The 26,707-nt window shown below is 38.8% G+C and overlaps 1 protein-coding gene and 1 long non-coding RNA gene across 3 annotated transcripts in view; one reads left to right on the forward strand and one right to left on the reverse strand.

Moving 5' to 3' along the window:
* Positions 1 to 23,490, forward strand: part of LOC128319446 (uncharacterized) — a 28,316-nt gene extending 4,826 nt beyond the window's left edge. Inside the window, exon 3 of the long non-coding RNA XR_008302897.1 lies at positions 22,256 to 23,490. This is a non-coding gene — a long non-coding RNA (uncharacterized LOC128319446). The remainder of the gene's footprint in view (positions 1 to 22,255) is intronic.
* The window catches only part of mkxa (mohawk homeobox a), a 42,316-nt gene continuing 29,121 nt past the window's right edge, over positions 13,513 to 26,707 (reverse strand). For both annotated transcript variants that reach the window (XM_026915627.3, XM_026915628.3), the window contains exons 6-7: positions 20,666 to 20,699; positions 13,513 to 18,724 (exon numbers count right to left, since the gene is read on the reverse strand). In XM_026915627.3, coding sequence (XP_026771428.2) covers positions 18,529 to 18,724; positions 20,666 to 20,699 — 230 coding nt within the window. In that variant the 3' untranslated portion in view covers positions 13,513 to 18,528. The remainder of the gene's footprint in view (positions 18,725 to 20,665; positions 20,700 to 26,707) is intronic.

The following is a 26,707-nucleotide window of genomic DNA, read 5'->3' on the forward strand; positions in this document are numbered from 1 at the left end:
TAGGCGAGTGGCTAGCGTACTAGCTCGTGAATAACAAGAATGGATACGGCCATCAGCAAACAGGAGCTGAAAGATTTCTCCCAGTCGTTAAGGTCTGATGTTCGGTTCATTCGACTTCCCGGTCGGTTCCTGCGACGTTGGAGGTCAACGAGTGGTGGAGCGAAACTTTACAGTTTGCCGATTCTGCCAAATAAAAGCACCAGATACCTGCTACGCTAATATCGCAGATATCCAGCACCGAACATCAATTGTTTTGTGTCAGTCAGTGGAACTAGACTGATGTATTGAGACAAAACCGTATCGAATCAAATTCTGTGTATCGTTACACCCCTTTATTTATTTATTTATTTAATTTTTTTTTTTTTTTTTTTTTTACACACACTTTGTCCATCATAGTGCAGATACAATGTCAAACTGATATTTTCCTCACTTCAAGCGCAGGTTGTTTCACCAACAATAGGGATCTAAAATACCATTTATGAAAGTAAAGATCCGTATAATCATTATTATTTTTTAAACTGAATTTTATTTAAACGTCAGCTGACCCACGCAGAGCATTGAGGAGATAACGTGGCTGGTTTAAATAAGCGCAGCTTCGTGTGTTGGAGACTTGGACTCGTTAAAGGTTCCAAGATACATAAAGGCTCACACGTTTAAACATTTCATATCAAGACACTTTCACATGTCAGTGCCGGGTATTTTATTTTCCAGAGATGATCTGATGCACAATGACGGCATGTGCAAGATCACACCTACTGGAATGTGAACGGTTTGGCACATCGCGACGAAATGAAGTCAAATGTCAGAAGGATCACGCTGTCGGTGTGAGATCCTGCACCTAACGGGTATGAGCTGTGCTTCCAGGTGGGCAGGTTGTTGGGTTCAAGCCCAGGCAGGAAGTCATAAAAGTTCAGAAACAAAAAGCTGCATTATGAAGGGTGGCTGGCATGGAGAACCCAAACGGAGGAGAGGGAACACAGGGCTGCTTTGCTGTTCATCAGTAATGCTTTGCATTCTGCTTTACACTCTGTTTTACAAATATTACTGCTGGTATCGATGAGACCTGACGTCAGAGGTGGACAAATCCATAGCCCAGGAGCCTGGGGCAAGAAGATCACGTGTCCTCAGTGTTGTTTTTTTATTATTCATAGCTGCCTGGCAGACAAGTAGCATCGGTAGGATAGCAGAAAATATTCTATAGATAAACATTGAAGATAAATATTAATCACGCGCTTGTGATAGTTTCTCTCACCGATTTAAGAAACTCAGTGATAACATTGCAAACAACAAGCGTAAACGCTGCTGTCCTACGAAGCACGAGCGCCTTAACACTGGCAATGAAGTGTCTGAGGTTGGTTCAGTAACTTTCTATGAGTCTAAGCTGCTTTGGTTTCCTTTTTTTTTTTTTTTTTTGACAAATTTGTTTTGATTAATGGTTTCCGGAAACTTTTTATGCAAAGAGGTGTAGAGACTTTGTTTTTGAGTCGTCCATCCGTCCATCTATCCGAGATAATCGTTAGCATGATATCTGAAGAGCAAGTTGTTGAATGTCTATAAGATTTCTACCAAATTATCACTGGAACCAGTAGATGAACCAATTAGATTTTGAAATTGATCCAAACAGGGTCAAGGTCACAGCAAGGTCAAATTTTCTTCACTACCCCACCAACGCCATTCGCTTCATGTTCGACTTGTTTATTTAGCGCTGCAAATAATGATTTTTTGATGATCAATTAATCTGTCTTTTTTTTTCCTTTTTCCCAGATTAATTCATTAGTTGTATTTTTTTAAAAAAACATATTAAATTTAAAATATTTAAACTTAAAAAAATCTATTGGCAGCATTTTAATCAGCACTACTACAGAACTCTTTCTTAACTCGGCTTAATTAACACTTCACTAACTGCAATACAACATTACTGACATTTACCAGTAATCCGTCACAGCATGAGAATATTATCGAGTGCTCACGTCAGCCAAATGAGACACTCAAACTAACGCAAGGTGACGATGTTATGTACATCTTTTACCGCTTATCACTTTATCATCACCTTCCACACTCTCGCACCTGTGCGTCTTATCTGTATTTCAGGCCCTGATTTGTTCAAATTACGAACAGACGTATTCAAAATAAAGACAAAATAAATCTGCTGCCTGTTTCGCTAACTGCATGCTAAATTAATTTCACTTGGGGTGTGTGTGTGTGTGTGTGGCGAGTCACTTTCAAGTTTTCAGTGAATCGACTCTTTTTTTTCATATCGACTTCGACGTGAACCGAAAGCAGGACGGAGACTTGATGACTTGGCACACACGACATTTTAGAAATATATACTGCGTATGCTAAGAATATCCAACCGTTCGTCAGCGCCACTGGGTCGGGAAAATAGTCTTTCTTCTTAAAAACTAATTGATTCAGATAGCTTCGCTGCCCAGTAATGCAGGACATGAGTTGGGTTTTGAAGTGAGAAAATGTAACTGTTCATCTGAGACCATGTTCGTTTTCAACCCATCGACTTGCACAGTTTTCTCCGTCCTCCACCATTTCAAATAAAACGTTTTTATGAAGTGACGTATCGCACTCTGACTCATCAATTAAAAAAAAGAAGTTCTATTTTTATTATCGATTTTGTTGATTAGTTTTTGCAGCCCTAGTTTTATTTTTCTTCTCTTATTTAACAACCAGAGAAAAGCACCACAGCTCATGGCCAAATGTTGGTCAGTGACTCTTTCGTCACGGGTGCAAACAACAGATTGTGCTACCTCAGGCACTTATTACAAAAGGATAATGATTATGGCCGAGTCGTTGCCTATGCAGGAATTTATAGACTCGTTTGTGTCTGTGTTAATGCACTTAATTAGCTAACTAAGTCGCTAGTCTCAGTTTAGCCTCATTAGTTAGGTTTCCTGATTGGACTGCGTGCTGGAACTTACACATGCTCAATGGGATATCTAATGGATTTATCATTTGTTAGAAAATGTTCTTTAGAGCAAAAGCACAGAAGAACCGAAGAGAAAACAACATCTGCAGTACGATTTAATTACGTTCACAAATACACATGTAGGATTTGGGAAACAAATATGTAAAAAGTTAAACGAACATGTCCGGTGCTTTTCCTTTGTCTGTTTGTGATTTCGCAACACGGAGCACCATTCCTCCTCAATAATAAAGCTCTTTTCCGCCAGGAATGTTTACATGACTTTTACAGTCTTGTTTTAGAGCGTAACGTTGCGGTTGTTCTGCATTACCGTACACATTTATTTTTTTTAACCATCAACATGCCGGGGTTGTCAAAATGTTTATGGTGAAAGTTTTCTGCAGGATTTTTACCATGTGAAGACAGAAATCGCCTCTTGGACAACGTTTTGTAACTGTATTGAATCTCTTCGTTTCCATGGTGTGATTGTATCGAATTTAGATGTAATTATGGAAAACCTGGCAACTGAGATGAGATAATTAGCTTAGAAAGCTGCTTCTCCAGTACTTCTAATTGCTGGTCACGCTAACTAAGCTTTGTGCCTTTTCGTAGATGAAAGTTACTTTTTGTAATTTGATATAAAGACATCACGAAGACGCTGGAAATCCCCATACAACCTTTATGTGTCATAGTCAACGTGTACAAAACGGTTGTTTATGTAAAACCCTGAGTTAAATGCCGTCGGGTTTTTGATAATCTGAGATAACGAATTGAATCGGATGTAGGAAAGTTTGCAGTTTGGTCCGAACCGTCTAAACTAAGAGCGTTATCTCATGCTCCAGGCCTGATCCTGATCAGCATGCCGTCACGGGCTATGAACAGCTGGAATAGGTGAAATCCAAATAAACAGATATTCTCAGAGCTATAAATCTGTAGCATCTGAAAATATCTGGAGAGTGAGGTTTGGTGTTCCGTAAGGATCCGTTCTAGGACCGCTGCTTTTCCTCTTATACGTTGCCACTGGGTACAATTATTTGTAAAAAATTGTAGGAAAGAGCAGTGGAAAATAAAACGAGGCTAAGCCAGGTATTACACAGGAGACCTCATTGGACCTTTAGCTGTTAGGCCGAAGGGACAGAGTGCACGAGTAAAAGGGGATCGGTACATCCATATTTAAGTGTCATTACACGATTCCCAGACACGTCTCATGCGCTTTTATCATCTTTTATTGCTTTGGATAGAAGATAAGAAGCAGGAGCCGTGTTTTGCAGTTTAATGCATATGAAGATGTATTCAGCGTTGATTCAATTACTTCAGGTGATCCATCATGCACTCCAGGAGCGAAACAGTGGAAGAACTGTAAAAGCTTCAGTCTGACTTGCCTCCAGAGAAAATACTCTTGCTCCATGGTCGAGCGCACGAGCCCCGATAAGAAGTCAGAACGGTGTTTGACTGCCAGACAGAACCCTTCAAATAAGATAACAGAATTTTAAATGGATTGTGATTCTTTTCTTTGGGCTCTTCCTGTCTGCTGATGTTTTAAAATACGACCCCATTTCCACTCCGTTAAAGATAAAGACCTTTCGTAGATAGAGCAGCTCCTGAAAACAGACAGGAGGATTTAATTCAGACCTTTAAAAATGTAAACACGCAGAGAGAAATGAATGAACGTGTAGGTATAGAGTTTGCCCACGAGTCGAGTGTGTCCACAGGTGTTCAGATTTATGGCAGTATTATAGAGGCCATCGTCTGCCAAGTCCACGCCGCCTGCTCCACAATCCTCTGGCTGAAGCTCCTGCCTGCCAGGCCTTATGCTACACGTCCTGCCAAGCCTTGATGAGACATCACGCATTCCAGGAGAAAATACGGCACAAAAACTAAAAGTGTATGTGGGTTATAAATATTCAAACGGAGCATGACTCCACTGGCCTGCAAGAACAGCGCGAGTTGTCTTGATTTGCAGATAAACCCTATTTAGTCTACTCTGTGAGCCCTAAACATGTAGAAACCTTACTGTGATGTAGTGTAATGTCCGGAAATATAAGATCTGATTAAAATTCTGATGATTGTCCATTATGTTGGATTTTCCAGTCTAAACAAGTAAACAGCAACAGTTTTACTCTTGAGAACATTTATTTTCATTGTCAGGACTCCTCTTTATATTGTGGAAAAAAACATAAAACCAACAAATAGCAGAACTGTGTTGTTTTCTGGAGTCCATTGAAAGGTGGAATAGTTGATTTTTACAAAAAATAGTTTTATTTTTGTACAAATAACCTAGAAATTATATATTTTTTTTGTTTAACTAATGGCACCAGCATGTGTTTAATATGTGGCTCTTAAAGAAAGATGAAGAAAAACAGGACAGCAAAGACACTCGAGCATTCTCAGAGTAGCGAATGCAGTATGTGCTCTCATGAGTTTTTCAGCTCTCAGTATCGGTATAAGCTAGTTAGCATTGATAGCTGCGCAGGAGTTATGTAACGATACTAACTAGCTAACACCGATAGCTCAAGAGTGCACATTACTAAGCAAAACAGGACAGCGAAGGCACGGCAGACCGATTTTGTGTGTTTGTAGTGTTATAACTTCTATTAAACAGCTGAACACCCCAGGTCATGCTAAAATGCTAACACCAGGAGAGAGACGAGTTTGATGCCCGCTTTGGGAAAAATGCAGCTGTATCAATATACTGGGGATTGGGTTGTTCTGTAGTAGTGCACAGTTTAAAAAAAAAAAAAAAATGATATAATCCTTTTACAAATCAGCTGTCTGTTGTCCACATGTCTGACATTTTCTCCGAGAGTCTCCCAGGAATTCACACACACATTCATTCCCACAGTCTGTGTTAGTGCACTGAAGTATAGAACTAAATACTTCACTATGCTTTATTACATTATGTTAGCCACAATGTTTTAGCCTCATGAGTTAGTTTTTTGGGCAACAAAACATGAAACTGGAACTTTTACATACCCGGTGGGCTTCATACTGAGTTTATCGTTTGTTCACCCGTGATCTTTGAGTTAATCCAGGTTAAAGGTTAATATTTCATGGTGCAATCCAGTCACACGGTTCCAATCATCAGAAAGTATTTCTTTCTCCTAACAGATCTAGAGGTTTATTGACTGCATCAATACAATTTGAAACATTTAAAAGCATAGATTGTATATACAAAGGTGGAACACAAACCATTAAAATGTCATAAAAAAAAAGTTGGTAGGTGGTACAGAGGCATAGAGACACACACACACACACACACACACACACGCATGTAGACAGTGCACAGATGCAGACTACTACATAATGTGTGTGTGAGTCATGAATGTGTGAGGAGGCTGCTACCTCAGTGCACTCGTCTGTCTCGGAGCCAAACCACATTCCTGCAGCAGCTGCCATCACCGCCATCTGCACCGCTGACGCTGTTCCACTCCTCTCGGCCGAAGAATTTATTTAACTTTCGCTTTAGAAATATTAGACAGAGAAACACGGACTCTGAGGTTTGTGTCTGCCTTCCTCTTCTCTGCTCTTTTACATTTGATCATTATGCGCAGTGGTCTGGGGCCTCTGATTTGTGATGTTTTTCTGCCATTCTTAGCGCTCTTGTGGAACGCTGCGTGTGCCCTGGCACGGCCCGATCTGGCTGCCTGTAATGGACACGAAAGCCAGATTTTTGTAAACACACATTCTCTTCACCGCTTGGAGAGATATAGCAGGGATTATAAAAAAAAAAAGGGGGGAAAAAAGCCTCCTTTAAGAAAGATGTGACAGAACTACCGGAGGAAAGAGTCAGGACAGCATAAATACACATGTTGTTATAAAAACATAGCATGGGGACATATAGGCAAATAAATATTTCACCCAAACTTAGATTGCATCTAGAACAAGATAGCAATTGATATAATGGAGGCATTCCAGCCTATAAAAATACATCTATGATTTTATGACTTGAGGTGATGACTTCTAGCTGGACAGTGACTGGCGTAGACGAGGTAAGCTCAGGACAGACGCATTTCTCATCTTTTTCTCCAAAACTCCAAAATGCATTCTTGCATGAAAGTTATGCTTTCTCTCTGTTTGCCTTGGTCACGATACGTCCTTTATTTTCTAATGGACTGAACAGCAACGTCCGTCTCTTTGATCAAACCCAGTTGGACAGCGAGTACTTATCACTCCATCTAAAGAAAGCCTTTCCATGTCCACTGTTTGTTTTTTTATCCTCACAAAACCCAGTTTCTAAGAGACCACTCTCGTTACAAAACGTCCAAATTGGCAGTTGGTCACAGTGATGGGCGGTGTTCGCAGTTGTACCTTTTGTTTGGTTGACCTTAACTTTAAGTGAACTCAAGTATGACCTCACCATGTGTAAATCTGACAGTGACCACGGTTACAAGTGCTATATAAATTAAAATTATTTGAGAAGTGATCTACTACCAAGGCCAGCCATCCAATGACGCGACTGGTTAAACTTGGTCTACAGATAAAACACAATGCTCTCAATGTGTGGCGAAAAAATGAGTTCAAATGCAGCTGAATTATTTTTAATGCCTTCGTTCTACTTGGTATATACAATAAAGCAATTTCACAAAATCCTCCAAAGTTATCAGTGTCAAGCAAATGTACAGTTTCTTTAATATATATCAATTATGTAAACAATGTGAACAATAAAAGGATGTATCTATGACCTCCCTTTCAGCAAAAAAAATTGTGTAATCAGTCCACATATCTGAAAGAATTATATATAATCTATCCTGGATCCAGACTCGAGCATTCAGGCCAAGTGAGAAAACGCCCCAAGTTTGCTGTCAAATCTACAGCTTTGTCTGTTAACACTTTCAGTATTTAATTACACTGTGAAATACATGATTTGAGCACAATCAGGGGTGCTTTAGCTAGAGCCGAGGACAGGGACATGCAGAGACAACGCTAAAGGAAGAGTTCCAGATGAAATAGATTAGAGAGAACTCCAGAGACAAAGCAGAGGGGAGAGACAGACAGAAACTGCATAGAAGAGAGGAGAGAGAGAGATGGAAACGCAGTAGAAGTGAGACGAGACACAGACAGAAATGGAGTAGAAGAGAGGAGAGACACAAAGCCGAGGAGGGAGATAGACAGACACAGAGTAGAAGTGAGAGACAGACAAAGCTGAGGAAGGAGACAGACAGAAACAGTAGAAGAAAGGAGAGAGGCAGATGGAAACAAAGTAGAAGAGAGAGACGCACAAAAATAGAGTAGGAGAGAGATAGCAGGGATTAATTTAAAAAAAAAAAAAAAAAAGCTCCTCCTTTAAGAAAGATGTGACAGAACTACCGGAGGAAAGAGTCAGGACAGAATAAATACACATGTTATAAAAACATAGCATGGGGACATATAGGAAAATAAATATCAGAGTAGGAGAGAGACAGAAACAGAGTAGGAGAGAGGGATTGAAACATAGCCGAAGACTTAGATAGACAGAAACAGAGTAGAAGAGAGAGACAGAAAAGATCTGAAAGAAGAAAAAGCAGATGAATTACAGCTTGCTGCATCCTTATTACATAAAGAACACTTTGAAGAATTGGCCTTCATGTTGTCCTCTTTTCCCCAGCCATAAGCTGCTTCATACTCCTCCTCTTTGTATTTTAAAGCTTAATGTTGCGAACATCCAGGCATACACATTGCTACTATTGTACATAGGTCTTGTTTTTGTTTGTGAGCCTGTTTTCTGTTCTCGCTGATTGATGTCGAAGCGGAACGTAGTAATTTTCTTTAATCACACGTCTATCGTTAGAAGATCTTCACCGTGTAACCTGACATGGAGAACGCACATTATCACACAGTCTGTTATAGGACTCAGCCCAGATTTTATTGGGATCGTCTCAGCATGACAAGTAATAATCTTCAAAAAATGCTGTAATCGCCCAAAAACTGGCTTTATGACAGATGATGCTGTAGTCAGGTTAAAGGAGATGAAAAAGAAAGGCATAACCACAAAGTACAAAGATCTCCTGAAATCTCTAAAACCTGCTCATGTCTTTGTTCTTGGAACCTTCAAAATCACCTTCAATTTTGTAACATCACTAGAACCAAAAATCCAAGTCTATGCAGGACACGTACTTTTGGGAAGTATGCGCCACTGAAGCGTGAGTAATGTGCAATCGGTTGCCCATCTAGGACCTTAATATGTATGTCTGTGGAAGTCATTCATTAGAAATGTTAAAATAATACATCAGGCTTATTGTCTGTGACCCAGACGACGGTGGTTTTGCTCCATTAGTCCACATAAAAGTTATTACAAGATTTATTAAACATCCATATTGCTATAAGCTTAGTTTGAGGAAAAAATTCCATGTGTGTGTTTGAACGGATCGTCGCATGAGCAGCATGAGGTTCTCCATCAGCACGGGTCAGTTTCATAGACTTTAGGAAAAATGTCTCCAGAAATCCCGGTATCTCTTCAAACAATTTTTTTTTGTTTGCACGGCTCATAATTAACGCTGGGCTTTGAGGAATGTGTGTCTCACAAACTGCACATGGTCCACTGCTAAATAATGACCCGCTGGAGCATCTATGCAAGTCAACTAATTATTCCAATATGGAGCAGAAGGCAGATTTCATCATCACAAAGGAAATACCTACTCCTTTGTTCTTCGGTTTCGTTCTGCGTGTGTTTCTTATTGACGGTAACTTGGATTTCTTAGCGTGCTAGAACCGAGGTCATGAGGTAGATCTGAAGCCTTGTCACATGCCGGGCCAAAGCATCATCTCACCATGATCGTGCTTCCCAGCGAGTTGACACTGAGCTTCACGAGCACTCCTCAGTGAACACTGAGCTTCAGATCTGAATGGAGAGGAAAGAAAACAGCATGATGGAACATCGCTTAGGCCTTTGGTGGAAACATTTACTCAGTGCAGGTTTTTTGCCAGTCCACTTATAGATGAGGAAAGAAGATGAAGGAGAGGAAAGAGTGCAGGACCTGATGGTGGGTTTTGTCATGCAGGATGGTGGAGGTTCCCTGTAAGATGACATGAACAGCTTGAATCCCGGGACTTTTATTGAATGATTATTGAAGCTAGGGCCAGCAGATCCATACAGGAGAACCGGTTGATTACCATAACCACCTGATATGAACTCATTTGCAGGTTATGTAATTTTGCCGTTCTCTTTCTGTGTTTTCTACCAGACAGCACGGCACAGCTCGGTAAATAAACCTGAACCCAGGACTTTCCATATATATGACTGTTTTCTTTTTCATAGCATGAGGACGCCTTTTAAGCACACTATATATTCACACACATCCAGTATGTACGCCTGTGAGATCGTGTGCAATATACCGTCGTCCTGTTGACGATATTACCGCTCGTGGCATTGGAGAATGATTTTTTATTTATTTTTTTTAATCACCTGTTAACAAGCTCAGGAAAGCTTGCAGAACTGAGGTCAGGACTGTAACTAAACCTAGTGAGTTATTAGCTGCAACTATGCTCATTATATTTGATTGAGATAAAATTATATAAACTGTATATGCATGTGCACTGTAATGAACATCAGCTACTCACTGAATTCTTGTATAGTGAAGTCCCCCTATTAAACACGCTGCTTTATTTACCGAATTTAAACCCCCGTTCATCTTTTGCAAGTGAAGACATTCACAACTGTTTGATAGCATGGACAAGGGGCACTATGATGCATCAGAGGAAGATGATTTGTTGCTCTGCTCTGAAATCAGACAGCAGGTTATTAAGGGTTGTATAGGATGCAAAATAGCCTAACAAGGAATCGTATTATGAGACACAACAAAGTTTATTTTTTATTTATCTTAAAGCTGCAGACACCACATTTTCGGGCAGACATATCAATCAAGGTGGAGGATTGAAATCAAGATAGATGGAGGCTATCTGCTCTTCCCGGTTCTATTGTCAATCATGTGAAGCCTAACAGTATGTACACCTATAAGTTGCAATCCATGACAGTACTGCTCTCCATCAAATTACTGCCAGATGTGGACTGATTAACGTCATGGGGACATGTGGAAAAAAAATCATGTGATTTCAGTAATTGAATACTGGCGCCTCAAACAAAAAGTTAACTGGCTATTTGAATACCCGTGCATACCCCTTGCTGCTTGTTGGTTGTGATGTCGTAATATCAATATCCCATCCTTTGGTTAGCAACTCTCGAAATCAACTAAATTGGTTCCAAAATATTTCTGCTCACAGTCGGCTGCTGGTATCTTGGTGTTTGTAGTCATTGCTGTGTTCAGAGACGTTGGTTACAGGACCCTTTGTGGCTATTTCTTTCTAAGATGGATTAGTATACAGTAAGGCATCAAGGCAGCTGCCTTCTCTTTGGCACAGTCTCTCTCGGATATTTGGTATGCTAGTTCATGGGCTTTGTGCAGATTTTGCGGGAAGCCAAGCAGAATGGTAGAATCATTAACTAAATAGGAAGGGGGTGAAGGGCAAAAGAGAAGGAGGCTGAAGAAGATTTGCAACCTAGTGGACAAGTATATATAGAGAAGGATATTGTAGTCGGTTGTGCAAGTTGGCATTAAATTATAAAAGCAAACTAGAAAGTCACTAAAGCTTCACGTGTCTTTTAACACGTCTGAGCTGCTGCTGTCATCAACGTTCCAGCAGCATGTAAACCTCAGCTAATTATATCCGCTCTCAAAATAAGACAATTCTGAAAAACACAATAGTCCTCTTTGACCAAGCGTTTCTTGTTTGGTCTGAAGGAAAAGGGATTTGACTGATTTGTTTGTTTAGCTGATCAAGTAGCGAACTTTCCTCTGTACATACTCTCCACATGCTCAGAGTGGAGACCATATGGACACAACATCCAGCGTTTATTTTGGATGGAATTAAAAACATTGTCAGAAGAGTGTTTACACAGAAATCTGTGTACTTGCTATTTCCAATCTTCCATTATCTGTCTGCTATGGTTATATTTACAAGGCAGAATAAAATATTAGTGTTATTATACTTGCCCAAGCATGGTGGCACAGTGGGTAGGATTTTTACCTCACAGCTCCAAGTTTCCCGGTTCGATTCTGAGCTCAAGTTACTGTCTGAAGAGTTTTGCATGTTCTCCCAGTGTTCCCTTGGGTTTCCTTCACGTTTTTCGGTTTTCACCCGCTGTCTAAAACCATGCAGATAGCTGGATTGGCTACACTAAATTGCCCCTATGTGTGAATGACCAGGTTAAAGCGCTTACTGAAGATGAACCAGTTTTAGGTCCTCTAATGTTCACCTATTATATCTATAAACTTCTATATCCAACATAATGCTACTTACTTACTTTTACTTCTGCAAAGCATTACTATACAAAATGGAATACTGTGTAAAAGATGTACACTGTTTCTCCAAAAGTATGTGGACACCTCACCATCACACCCACATGCGCTTTTTGAAAATCCCTGTCCAAAACCATGGGCATTAATATGGAGTTGGCTCCTTTGGTGCTGTTATAATGAGCTCCACTCTTCTGGGAAGCTTTCCACTAAATTTTGGAGCGTGACTGTGGGGATTGCTGTCCATTTCAGCTACAAGAGCATTAGTGAGGTCAGGCGCTGATGTTGGGATGTCGAGGAGGTCTGGGGTGCAGTCAGTGTTCCAGTTCATCCCAAAGGTGTTCAGTGGGGTTGAGGTCAGGGCTCTGTGCAGGACACTCGAGTTCTTCCACTCCAACCTTCACACACCATGTCTTCATGGAGCTCGCTTTGTTCACAGGGGCATTGTCATGCTGGAACAGGTTTGGGCCTCTTAGTTCCATTTAAGGGAAATCTTAATGTTACAGCTAATAAAGTTATTCTATACAATTGTGTGCTCTTAGCTTTGTTGCAACAGTGTGAGAAAGCTCCATTGTAGGTGTGATGGTCAGGTGTCCATATTCCTTTTTGCTATATAGTGTAGCTTGGATGAACAGAAATTTTCTAAATTCTGGTAAAACAGAAATACTAACTTTGGTTACTAAGTCTGCCTGCATAAATTCAATTCAATTCAATTCAATTTTATTTGTATAGCGCTTTTAACAATGGACATTTGTATAAATTTGGATAAATTTGGATAAATGTGACTGATTTCATCCTAGAGCTTGATGGCCATTATATAAAACAATTAAGAAGGTTGGCGTAACCCTAAATGCTTGTTTATCATTTAATTCCAATATAAGTAACAACTCTAAAACTGCATATTAGCATTTGAGAATCATAGCCAAAATTTGATATCCTAACGCCACATGATGTTGATAAACTAGCCAATGCTTTTATAACCTTTAGAAATTAATTGTCGTCTCAACGTAAGGCTTTAGCTGGTCCTTACAAAAATAAGGAAGTCTTATTTCCTGTTGTATATCAGCCCTTTTCCTACATCGGCTGTGAATTCTGAAATAGTTGATTACGAAGGCTCTGAAGCTCTGTAGGAGTCTTAAAATCCAGAGTAAAAACATACTGTGACTTGGCTTATTGATAATTATTGAGTCTTCGATCTTGTTTTTAAATCTTGCTTTTCTTGATTTGTATTAATTTTATTTGGAGTAATTCATCAGTAGTTGTAAAAATTATTATTATTATAGTAAGTAGTGGTATAGTAGTATATAGTCTTAAAAATCAACAAATATCACATCTTCAAATGTTTATTCATTGTTCTGTGAAAGTAAACATAGTTCCTGGGGGGAAAAGCAATAGAAAATCAGAGAATAAATGAGATATTATGCATTTGGTCATAGGATAAACATCCAGTCTCTGAAGAAACAAAAGAATAAAATATATAACTTAACGATTTAAGAAAAATTAGGCTATCATCGCCAGTTCATTGTTGTTGTTTTTTTTTTGTTTTTTTTGTTTTTTTTACAGTCCATAATAATTTAAAGATGTTCTGAAGTATGAACCCAACAATTGCCTTTCGTCCGTCATCATCTTTTGAAAGCAAATATTATCCAGGGGAATAATTAATCTGAACCCAAAACAAATTACAGTACAAAAACTGGCAAGTAAAAGGTTCAGGTTTAAAAATTATCCATTCTGGATGATGGATGTCTTTGCTTGCAACATCTTCCTTTCACCTTGGTCCATAAAGTTCATTGTAGATTCAAAGCATCGCAGAATTCCCTCCTGAATAAAAAGGGAGGATGTAGGCTTTCAAATAGTCTTCTGACTCAGAGGTGAGACACTCTTACCAGCAGCATCAGTGAATGGACTGGAATGTTTAATTTTACAGAAAAAAAGGCATGCATGTGTTCGACTGGATTGTGAGTTTATGAACAGCAGTGTCTGTAGAGTTCCAGGCTGAGAAACGACAGTTTGAACAAACTTGATCACCGGATGTGAGACGAAGTGCATGCAGCTTTTCAAAATAAATCTCTTTGGCCTTTCACACCATGAGACTGGTGAGGTCTGTCAAACATAAGGCCAGAAGGCATGAAGAAAAAAAGAATTACATGCAACAGTACCATAGGATATACATGTACACCTTTCCGATATACATACTGTACAACCTTCATCTTATACTGCTGTCTTTCATAAAGTGGCCCTGCATCTGTAATGTTTGCATACTTTGCATAAATATGTAAGGAGATTATTCCCATTCAAGGCAGTACTACATGATTTTAGTAAACAACTTCTTTGCTATAACCGATAAATCACAGCACAAACACACACAAAAGGTTTATACTTTCATTCAGTCGGAAACTGAAATAACACTGAAGTGGTGCTTCTTTTCAGAAAACATAGATGTCTGTTTCTTACATCTTGTAAACATCAATTTGAGCCTTAATTCTCACCAGCTGCAGGTTTTGTATAATGTGGGCCAAGATTTCTGCTTCGAAGCAGGAACATGTGAGAACACAACACATTTATTACAATATAATACTGATAATAAGGTAAACGTCCCTTGAGGTCATGACCCTCACTGTTTGATAAAAAGAAACATCGCCAAACATTGAAGCTCTGGAAGTTTCAGAGACTTTGTTTTCTGCACTGTGGCAACTTTTTATGTATGGAAATGGACTTGGGACTTGACTTTATCTGTCTTTACATGGGAAGTGGCTTGGAGCTAGTCTGTCTTGACTTGAGACTTGACTTGAGACTTGACTTGAGACTTGACTTGAGACTTGACTTGAGACTTGTATGTATTGACTTGGAACTTGACTTGAGAATCGGCTGTCTTTATTCTGGACTTTACGTGCAACTTGTACTTCAGACTTGTCTGAATTTACTTGGGACTTGGCTTGAGACTTGTCTTTCTTTATTCTGCACTTGAACTTGAGGCTTGTCATGTCTTTACTCGGGACTTGAACTTGAGACTTGTCTGTCTTTGCTTGGGACCTGACTTGGGGCGTGACTTAAGCGCTTACTTGGAATTTGAGATTTGTCTGTCTTGACTTGAGACTTGTCCATCTTTACTTGGGATGTGACATGAGACTTAGCTGTCTTACTTGGGACTTGACTCTGTAACTTGACTCTGTCTGTACTCGGGACGCGCTTATCTGTCTTTAATTAGGATATGACTTCCTTCTTTACTCAGGACTTGACTTCAGACTTGTCCATCTTTACTTGGGACTTGACTTGAGACTTGTTCCTCTTTACTTGGGACTTGACTTGAGACTTGTCGGCCTTTACTCGACTTGGTGCTTGTACATCTTTACTCTGGATTTGACTTGAGACTTGTCAAAACTTGCTTGCCTGTCTTTAATTAGGAAATGACTTGAGACTTCCATCTTTACTTAGGACTTGATTTGGGAATTGTCCATCTTTCCTTGTGACTTGACTCTGGAATTGTCTGTCTTTACTCAGGAGACTGTCTTTACTATTACTGTCTTTAATTGGGATATGACTTCCATCTGTACTCAGGACTTGACTTGAGACTTGCACTTCAGACATGTCAGTCTTTACTTGGGACTTGACGCTTGTCTTCCTTTACTTGGTACTTGACTTTGGAATTGTATGTCTTTACTGGGGAGGTGACTTGTTTGTCTGTATTTAATTAGGATATGACTTGTGATTTCCATCTTCATTCAGGACTTGACTTGAGACTTATCTATCTTTACTCTGAATTTGACGTCAGACATGAACGTCTTTACTCTGGGCTTGTGAATTGTCTGTCTTTAATTGGTACATGACTTCAGACCCATAGTTCAAATTCGTCGGTCTTGACCCAGGACTTGAGTATCTAGAGTTGAGACTCACTTACTTGAAAAATCATGTGTTGTTCCCACCTTGCTCATTTAGACTACTGATTTTAAGATTTAACACAAAGTCGTTTTCGTCTTTGTCAGCTAGCTGCTAGAATGGGAGGACAAAGTGTCAGTAAGAGTAATAAAATTTGGCATGGTTGGCACATGTGAATGATGCTGTGTGTGTCTGCAGGAAATCAGGCTCACATTGCATTAAAGCACCACTACATTAAACAGTTGATGCTGACAGAACTTTCCCTGGTGTTTGGCAGATGATGGATCAATTATCTGTTAAAGAGACAAACCAGTATTATAATTGCAGCCACATGTTATAATTACAGCCTTATGTTTGAGTGTGTGTGCGCGCGTGCATGGACATGTGTCTTACTGAGTCATATCACAGCAATTTAACACCATGTGTTTTGTACATTGGTTCTTCACGGTAAGCAGACAAGTCTAAGGCGGTTTGTCTTTTCTTAGAGGCACTTAAGGTGCTTTTGATCTGCATCCTGGAGTGTCTGAGAGCCTGGTTGGCTCTTAAATAGGAATTGCATATAAATCCAAATGTGACCTGGATGCAGAATGGCACAGTGTTGTTTAGCATTAGTTAGCAAGCATTGACTGTACTGAATGAGTGATTTGTATTGCATAAGCAAAACTACATGCTCAGTTATTGCTAGTTATGTTGCTACCTACTGGAACAGTACTTTACATGCCAAAGTAGGTTACTACGTTGTTATTTACACATATTATTATTATTAGGCACTTATTATTAAATGCTTAGTCTAAATTTTAAAGCATATCTGGCTAACTAAACTGTTGTGCCCTACTAAAGCAGAAGAAAAATGTCTAACATTTACTTGATGTCCAGCCCGAAAGAGCAGTAGCTTGGTCATTTGATATAGAGTTACTTCATGGCAGTTATTTCCATTCTGTTGAATAACACACTCTGAAAAGTAAAACACTAAATCTTGACAAAATATGAAAACACAAATACTGCTTTTGCTCTAGCAGGGCAGCGCTAGCTAGCCAAGTCCAGTCTCCCAGTTCACAGACCAAGCAATCCTGACATACAACCTACTAGTTTAGCAAACTTAACACTTAGGCCTTGATGCATGACTTTGTGTCCAGAAGTTCACATACTCGTCTGCGTATCTTATGTTCGTCAGAGTGATTAAAAGCAACAGCCATTAGATGCACTAGATCCAAGCTGAAGTGTAAAATGTTTCGTTATTTCATGCACGGCAATGTTAAACGCTGACGAGCTCTGAACTGCATCTCAATATTAAAACTCTGACCATACATACAAAAGTATTGTCTAATCTATAAAATCCAGAAGAATGGTATGCAAGACAGAACACTGGGCAGGTTTGAAGGCTATATAAGAGGTTTTTTTTTTTTTTTTTTTTTTTTTTTTTTTTTTTTTTTTTCAAATTGAAACTCTAACTGTAATAGGAAAACATTTTAGTGTTAGTACTCAATAACTGTCTAGAATAGTACGAGTATGCAACGCTAGTTTATTTAGTCAGTTGTGGGCACAGTGTCATGTGATATAGCTATACAGTATTTATGTTTGTAAATCTGAGGACATGCGTAAGCAATGCTCCAAACGACCGCAGCAGCCATCTTGCATAGGCGTAGTTAAAAGCAAGTCCAGGCTTTAGAAAGCACAAATGTTTTAAGATTATGTTTATGAAAGCTTGCTTATGCTCAGGGTAGAAAATAATAGCTAGCTCTGCTGTGAAGTTGCTTGACAGATTGATCATTCTAAAAGTTTAGGAAAGAAAAAAAAAAAAAGCCTTAGGGTTATTTAAAATTGCAAGGTCAGTAACGTAGGAAATAATTCTGCAGTTATAAAAGGAACACATTGCCTCTGATTGTATTGATAGTGGAAAAATCACTGACCAGATCCGATCCTATCGTGTACATAGTGTAAACATGACACTATATATATATATATATATATATATATATATATATATATATATATATGATAATTCTTAACATTGGGCACTGTATAAATATTGTGAAGCAACAATGTAGAATCTTTGTAGAAACTCCAGTAACTGCACCAGGGAACTGAATGTCATGTAAAAGATGTGCACTTCTCCTTTTTTTTTTTAGTTATATGAAGGCACTTTGGCATGATAGAATAGAAATTTCAGAGTATAAAAAAAGTCGTATCAAAATAAGTTAACAATGCAAAAGTGTCTCGTTCTGCAATACTGTCATCATCAACACTTATTATGAAAAGCGCTTGTGCATCAAAAAAGGCACAAACCTCAAAACAACAACGAAGTGCTGCATTTCAGGGCAGTTTAACAACTCCACTTAAAGTACAAAAAAAAGGAAAAAAAAATCATAAGTCTACTTCATATTCATAAGTACAACAAAATATAAACAAACACAAATAAGCAGATTCCAAAAGTAAAGAAAGTCACGTGTCATTTTCCAGATGAGGTTGCTAGTACTTGTGCATGATGGGTACTTTGACAGTTTTGATTTCGGCTATATGAGAGGATTTCTGGATGATGCAGCTGGTGGTGCCTGCAGGAGCACCGTCTTTAGGCTTGGCCAGGTTGGTCAGGGCCATGGCTGCATTGATCTCTCGCCAGTACGTCTCATCTTTTCCACGTCCTTTTTCCTTCGGCATGATGCTGCTGTAGACACACACATTTACATACACACGTCTGTAAGACAGTAAGGCACCAGCTATGATATTGCATATGGGTGTTATACTTAGATTCTACACTTTCTGTGGCTTCAGAAAGTAATAATTTGTATGCCTAATTCATTGTGCAACAAAATGTCTATTCGAGTAATCTTGGCTCCATTTTGTAGGTAGCTATTAATGATGCTATTAATCAAGGGCCTTCAGTCTTATCCCCAAAGGGCCAGTGTGTCTGCAGGCTGTCTTTCCAACCAAGCAGGGGCCACATCTGATTCCACATGTTTAATCAGTTCACCTTGGTCTACAATCAACTATCAACTGGCCTGCAGCCACACTGGCCCTTTGCAGCTATGGTTGAAGACCCCTGCTATTAATGTTTAAACCCATGGGCTGTTGGTTCAGTACCTTGAAAAAATATTTGAAACTTTTGTAGGTGTTACAACCTGGAAAGGAAATGGACTTAATTGAAATTATATGTCATGAGTCTACACAAAATAGCACATAATACTTGGGATTGACATAGTTTGTAAAATTGTTTACAAATAAAAAAATGTGATCACATAGCTATCTATCCCCATTTCTGTTGTTCTTTTGGCTGCTCTCATTAGGGGTTCGTCACAGCAGATTGGTCCGTTATCGGTCCGCATATTTGAGTTGGCACAGTTTTTTAAGCCGGATACCCTTCCTGACGCAGCCCTCCCCAGTTTTAGCCAGGCTTAGGACAGGCACTGGAAGTGTGCTGTCTTTGGTGGTTCCCTGGCCGGGAATCAAACCCGGGTCGTGGTGGTGAGAGCACTGTGGCATAACCACTAGTCCTCCAGGGACTTATCTATCCCCATTTCTGTGAATCCCCTAAATTAGTTCTGATGCAACCAATTCCCCATTAGATGTCACATAACTGGTTGAATGGAGTCAACCTGTGTACAATTAAATTATGTGATCTAAGTATAAATACACCTGTTCCTGGAAGAACCCATAGTTTGTTAGAACATACCTACACAAACAATATGAAGAAGACCAAGGGGCTATCAAAACAAGGCAGGGACAATGTCCTAGAAAAGTATCAATCAGGGTTTGGTTATTTAAGAAAAATTCCAAACCATGAACATCCTGCAGAGTGACACTAAATGTTTTATTAAAAAGGACAAGTAAAGGCAGGCTTATTCAGAGGAGCAATCAAGAGACCAATGGTAACTCTTAAGGAGCTGGAGAGATCCACAGCTCAGATGGGAGAAGCTCTTGAACACTCCACAAAGCTTCATGGAAGAGTGGCAAAAAGAAAGCTAGCATTAAAAACACCCATATGAAATCTTGTTGAAGACTCGACAAGCATTTTGAAAAGGGTTCTCTGATCTAATGAGACCAAAATTGAATGTTTTCGCCTACGTTTGACAGATTTTGCACCTTCAAATGTTAGACATATTGTGTAACTCAAATGGTAAAAACCCAATTAAAGTGCATTTCAGTTCCAGGTTGTAACACTACAAAATGTGGAAAAGTTCAAGGAGGGAGATTGCAATGGAAAGTACATGAACAAAGCAAAATGACATTGATTTAGAGCCTAATAGCTCTTAAATGGCAAAAAGGAAAGACCCCAAAAAATCAGGTTATATGCATGGATAGGCTTGTGTCTTTGAGAGTTTTGCTTTCAGTGGATTTAGATCAGTTTCAGGTCAATAATTCTGTCATTTTGAACATGAGTGCAGGTGGGCAGTTTGTTCATCATAACCACTGGTCAGTTTTGGAGAAAACAAACGACTAATGCCAGGTGCCAGTGCTTTATTATACTACACTATATTACATTATTATACTAATAGTGCTCAAATTTAAACTGTTTAAACTGTTTTATATTATTTTTTGTTAGTCAGGCCTTGAGTTGGACACTTGTAGTGCATGTGTTGCAGTGCAATCAGCAAAATATACTACTTACCTGTCACATTTAGTTGATCCATGATCCACAGCCTCTGCAAACACAACATTAGAACAAAGCGAAGTGTTAAGTGCAGTTCACCTCAGGTTAATGGTGATGGATAGCATAATAAAAATCATTTGGAGGATGTGTGTGAGAGGGAGAGACGGAGGAAAAATGAAAGGTGTCGATGTAAAGAGGGGAATAAAAGGTGATTGTTCAAACTTTGAATCTTAGAAGTTAATCATGTGAGACACACCATATGGATTCATCTTCCTCTACATGGATGATAATAGCTAACACCACCCCTGAAATTGACCAATACAAGGCCTTAACGCTGGCATATATTTAATTTGTACACTTTTCCATAGCTTGCTCTGTAGAGAACCAAACACTGAAAGGCTGTGTGGCTGTGGCTTTATCCACAGCTGTTCCAACATAACATCTCACATCCCAAGCCGAAAAAGTCTGAAAAATCTGAACGGGTCCTCTCAGGAGACCTCAGTTCTCGCCTTCTCATTCATCCCTTCTCTTCTCTCTTGGATCGGGACTGCAGCATGGAGCATTCGAACCTGGCCAGACACTGGAAGAGCCAAACAGCACCTAATCATCCCCAAAGCCTGGCTTGCGCTGCAGCTAATCTCGTTCTTCTCCCCGTTTCTCCTCCAAAGAGACGGCACATGTGCAGAGTCTGTGTCTGCACACTCTGATACCAGGCCAAGTCTGCCTCAGGTCAGTATGAGGCTGATTACCAAATATCCTGTTGTTTCCAGTGCCTAAGAGGTCATGGTTTTACAGCACTGGGAAGTGATGTTGTAGCCAAAACACCTCTTAACTACCCTCTCTAAATATCTCCATCAAATATCTTGAAAATGTGTGAAATATTTACTTATTTTTATTTATTTATTTTTTTGAACACTTGTGTATTCCTCTGAAATCCTTGTTGAGATTTCTTGCTGCCTGGATGGAAAGCTTTATTTCTTTGTTTCACACCATCTTATCCATCTTCTCCAGCTCGCGCTATGTCTTTCAGCAGGTGACTTAGTGACTGATCTCGCGTTCATGTTCCAGTTTAAAAGCTCTGAGCCCAAGGATTGTTAACAACAATCATCAGCCGTTCAGTCTCCAACTCGTTGGAGAATTCAGAATCCTTTTCTTCAACTCCTAGATAATCCAAACCACATTTAACTATTAAAAAAAAAAAAAAGTTTCAAAATGCTACAAAATAAAACTCGTTCATGCTGCACTGAAGAGCAGTGCAAACATTATCATCAGTTGTGAGCTGTTTCTGAACAAAGACACTGTGTTCTGGTTTGGAGAGAGACACACACACACACACACACACACACACACACACACACACACACACACACACACAGTAATAGAACACAGTCCACTATACGCTCTCTCCAGCAACCTCAACTCATCTCCATTCAAAACACTCATTAAACACCATGTTAGATCAACATCTATAAAGGACCTGAAGATAAATTAAGCTTTCAACTGAAAATAAACACAGGACTCAATTATCTAGAATGTCAGAACATGTATAAACATTTCTTTGGTCTAACACTTAAACTTTTCATCAGCATACAAACCCTTTTTCAACAGATGCACACCACCGGTGTTTGAACTGCAAGAAACTGCGCTGCATGTTAAGAAATTGGCCGTTCTCTAAATCAGTAATTCGCTGTTTGAACGGTAAGAAAAACACCCTCCTGACGACGTATCATGGAAGCGAAAGACTACAGTCATTTTGTGGATGGATATTTATACACAAACACGAAAGGAAACCAGAGAATGGTAAAGAAAGCTACTGACTGATTCTCCAGGGACAGCATGTTTACATCTGCCAATGTTCTCACTACTGAGTCTGCCAGATTCAATATGCTACCACCAAAATATGACATTTACAGCATATGACAGATGATGCTATCCAGAGCAACTTACAGAAATGTCTTGTAGTGTCCATCAGTGCCACACTCGTTCAAGTACAATCCAGTAAGGACCTAAGAATACTAACATGCTACTAAATGCTCATGTAAATATTTATTTGTAAGTTAATTAAGACTCTGCTTGTTATTTCTCCATGATCAGTTGACTGTTGTTGCACAGATGCCATAAAATTACTCCAGAAATGCCCTAAAGCAGTGGTTCCCAACCTGGGGTCCGCCAGAGTTCACAGGAGGGTCACGGGAGCTTATATGATTTGAGGTCAAATAAAGATGCATAAAATGTTCCACTAATAGTTTTATATAAAAATATTTTTGTATGTTTTTTTAAAAAAAAAAAAATCATGTGCTTACAATAAGGCAGTCAAAAAACAGTTATCTCTTCTATAAAATATTATTAACGATTCTCTTTTACACTAGCCAATTGCGTTCACGTTCCAAGCTGGAAGGACCGTCATTGGCTGTTGTCGGTTCAGATAACGTGTGTGTCAACACAATATCCAAATCAAATGGAAAAAATGTCAGAGAAACGAAAATGCGGTGATTTTTCATCAGATGTGAAGAAAAAGTTTAGACACTATGACAAAACCTACTTAAATTTCGGTTTTATTGAAGGTCAAGACAAGTCCCGGCCAGAATGTGTGTTCTGTGGTGAAAAATTGGCAAACGACAGCATGAAACCAAGCAAATTGAAAAGACACCAGGAAACGAAGCATCCAGAGACAATCGGTAAAGATCAGGTATTCTTCGAGAGAAAAAAAAGAGATGGCTCTATCAAAAAGACCGACAGACAGAAGAAAGGTATTCGAAAGAGCAGGTAATGATTATACTGTATACGTGTACATGTGTGAGTAGCATATTATATATATATATATGCTACTCACACACACATATGAGGGCTGGGCTGGGCGGGCCTCAGATTGTCATATATATATATATATATATATATATATATATATATATATATGTGGGGTGGGCCCAAGGAAAAAAGGTTAGGAACCACTGCCCTAAAGCAAATTTCACGCCTTCCAAGGAGACGAAAGCTAAAATTAATCTTAACTGGGTGATCGAAAATGCTAAGAAGCATAAACTAGCAAAATGTTGCTACTCAACAACAAAAGTTAGTGTAAGAACAGTCAAGAGATCTATTTATTTTATAGCTAATAGACATTTTAAGAATTATGTAGCCAAACGAATGGCTAAGGGGGAATCCGATTCTACAAGGAGATTTCTTGTTTCATTTCATTTCATTTTTATTTTTTGTAAAGCTAAAGGCATCCCCTCGTAAATCAAACCCATGTCAGCTCTCACAAATTGAGATTTGCAGCTCTTACACCGTACAGCCAAAATAAATTCAGTTGTTTCTCTTTCACTGCACCTCAGAGAAACTGGACATCCAAAACCTGTTCTGTGTCAGAAACAAAATAATTCGCTTCACAGTTTCACAGGCCATTTACAGCCCTGAAAATACTCTCCATGATAATTTCTTTCTGTTTTTTTAAAGTCATGCTTTCCAAGCAGCCTTTTGAATAAGTGGAATTTTTCTGTATTCACAAAGTCAATGTCATTTTTCAGCTATAAATAACAAAATACAGTAATAATAATTTATTCTGCAGGCCATTGTCTGCCAGCGCCAGGTAGTAATAGGACTTTTATTAGGTCGTGACTCATACGGCACGATAAGATCCTTATGATTTTATCCACTGCTTCTGCGCTCCTCTATCAGTAATGAAGCCTGTATTTATTCTAACAGTAAATGCCAAGTTTGCTGTCATTCGTAAAACAAAGGTTGCTTTTATCAAGGCAAAATAATTAACCTGAGTGTTAACTGTGATCATATATACTTTAAATAAAAAGAAGCATCGATACTCCATTCTGCACTACGCTAAAAACGAGCCTGTTCTTGAAAGTTTCAGAATTTTTGGATGGGTTCGATCATTAACACTCACAGTGTATAAAAATAAAGTCATTTATTAACACGGATACTTTTATCTTGATTCAGTCAGCTGCACCTAACATAAATTTGTTGTAGTTTTCAGGCAGAAATTTACTTCCTAAAGCATAATGTTCTTTAATGTTCTCAGCCTCCTTAGTATCGTAAGTATTTTTGCCATAAATAGTAAATGATTACATTGCTTACTATGAATAAATACATTAAATAACAATTTGATTAATAGTTATGTGAAAGTCCAACCAATCACAATAAACAACCAGCAACTGTTGGTTAATAACTATGCAGACTAGAGCATATTTAATGGTCCAGCGCACCATTTGCATATATTATTATATTTATACAACTAACTTGTAGTACAAAATCATTTTATATTGATGTATACATTTAACCAGTTATTTTTTCACTCTGATGTAAGCAAATAAAATAAAAGTGAAAGGCTTTTGAATGTGGTCTTAAAGGGGTGTGTCCCCATCAACACACACTCATTTCTACAACTTTGCCCTCCCATCAGGGAGGGGGGAAAAAAAGAAAAATTGAATACAGACCCTCTGTGCAATTTCCAAACTCTGTTGCCTAAAACATCTAAAACTCAGATTTTTCAAAACAGCAGCCTTGCCAAAGAAATTATAAACCCATCGTAAATCACCTTACTCTGTCTTTTACTATTGTGCTGGTTCCGTCTTTCTTCTCTGAAACGTGTGTTCTTTGCTACTGGCTGCGAGTGTGTGTCAACGCTCACGCCGCCTTATACAGACGCTGGGGGATTTGGAAGCTGCTCTGTAAACCTGCCGAGCGAGAGAAGAGAGACGGATCGTGGTTTTTCGGTAAAGCAGGTCCAAAATGCTCCTGCACACTTACACCATAGCCATGGGAGAGAGAGGGAGAAAGAGTGATGAAGATGAAGAGTGGAAAAAAAGGAATTTTTATACTAGAGGGACAATAACGTACATCTGTGACCTCTCATCACTTACAGCAACAAACACCAAAATAACAGCCTGCTCTGAATTAACCACCTACATGGACACCCAAACATCCACACTTTCAACTTAGTAGCACTGAAACAGGCTACGCACATGACAAAAATTAGAAACCTTAGGAAAAAAAAGAAGAAAATATAACCACCAGCAGCGAACATCTGATGACATTTCTGAGTTTTCTGCATCTGTAAAGTTGTCCATGTCACATGGACCTACAAAAGATAGCACTACAATTCTGTGCATTTTCATCATGTTGATGTTGGGATTAGAATCCTGATTGGAAAGAAATACTCAGATTTACTGTACAATGTTTTAAAAAAAAACAAAAAAAAACACACTGGCAACACTGTTCATTCCAAATGTATGTCAATAAGCATTTTTCTAAGTACACTTCACCCGTTCAGCCATGTGAATTCTTGTAGCTGTTTTTAAACCTCTTGCGGACCCCAGATCAACACCGTGATGAAGTGACGCTGAAACTTCAGAGTAAGAGGTGAGTCAGTGATTACTCAAACATGGAAAATGGACCTGTGTCTTACTCATACGGTCTTTTACTCTTCTAAGCCCATAAAAAACAGATCTGAGCGCTTTACTGCCAACAGATAGACTGTCAAAACACAATTCTTCTTTTTAAACAGCAAATATTTCTAGTTCAGTAGTTTTTTTAGTTGACAAATATTAGCTTAATGACATACTCAGAATCAATCCGTGTGTCATCCATTCAATTCATCTGCATTTTTTCTATAAGTGGACAATCTGGACTCTAAATATGATGTAGTATAATATTGGTCTATATCCTGAGTTTTAGGTGTACAGTACTGTGCAAAAGTCTTAGGCATCCTATTTTTTTTTTTTTTTTTTTTAGTACAAACTAAAAAAGTTATTGATTGTTATAGATTTTTTATAGATTATATATTGTTATAGATGTTTATTTTCTGACTTCTACTTTATCGAGTCAGTGCTAAAATTTTAGATCCCAAACATTAGTTTTCCAGCACAAAATTAAATGTTACAGAAAAATGTTTGTATGTCAGTAAAGAAAGCAGCAGATTCCATAAGAGACACTTTTCAGATAAAAACATAATGAAGGCTGCTGGGTTTCGCTGCAGAAATAAGAAGCGAGTCGACAGTCAAAGTCTCCAGAAGAACTGTGGCTGCTTCTGCAAGATGCTCAGTAACA

The sequence above is a fragment of the Pangasianodon hypophthalmus genome, chromosome 12 (assembly GCF_027358585.1).
Source record: "Pangasianodon hypophthalmus isolate fPanHyp1 chromosome 12, fPanHyp1.pri, whole genome shotgun sequence".
In the NCBI taxonomy this organism is placed as follows: domain Eukaryota; kingdom Metazoa; phylum Chordata; class Actinopteri; order Siluriformes; family Pangasiidae; genus Pangasianodon; species Pangasianodon hypophthalmus.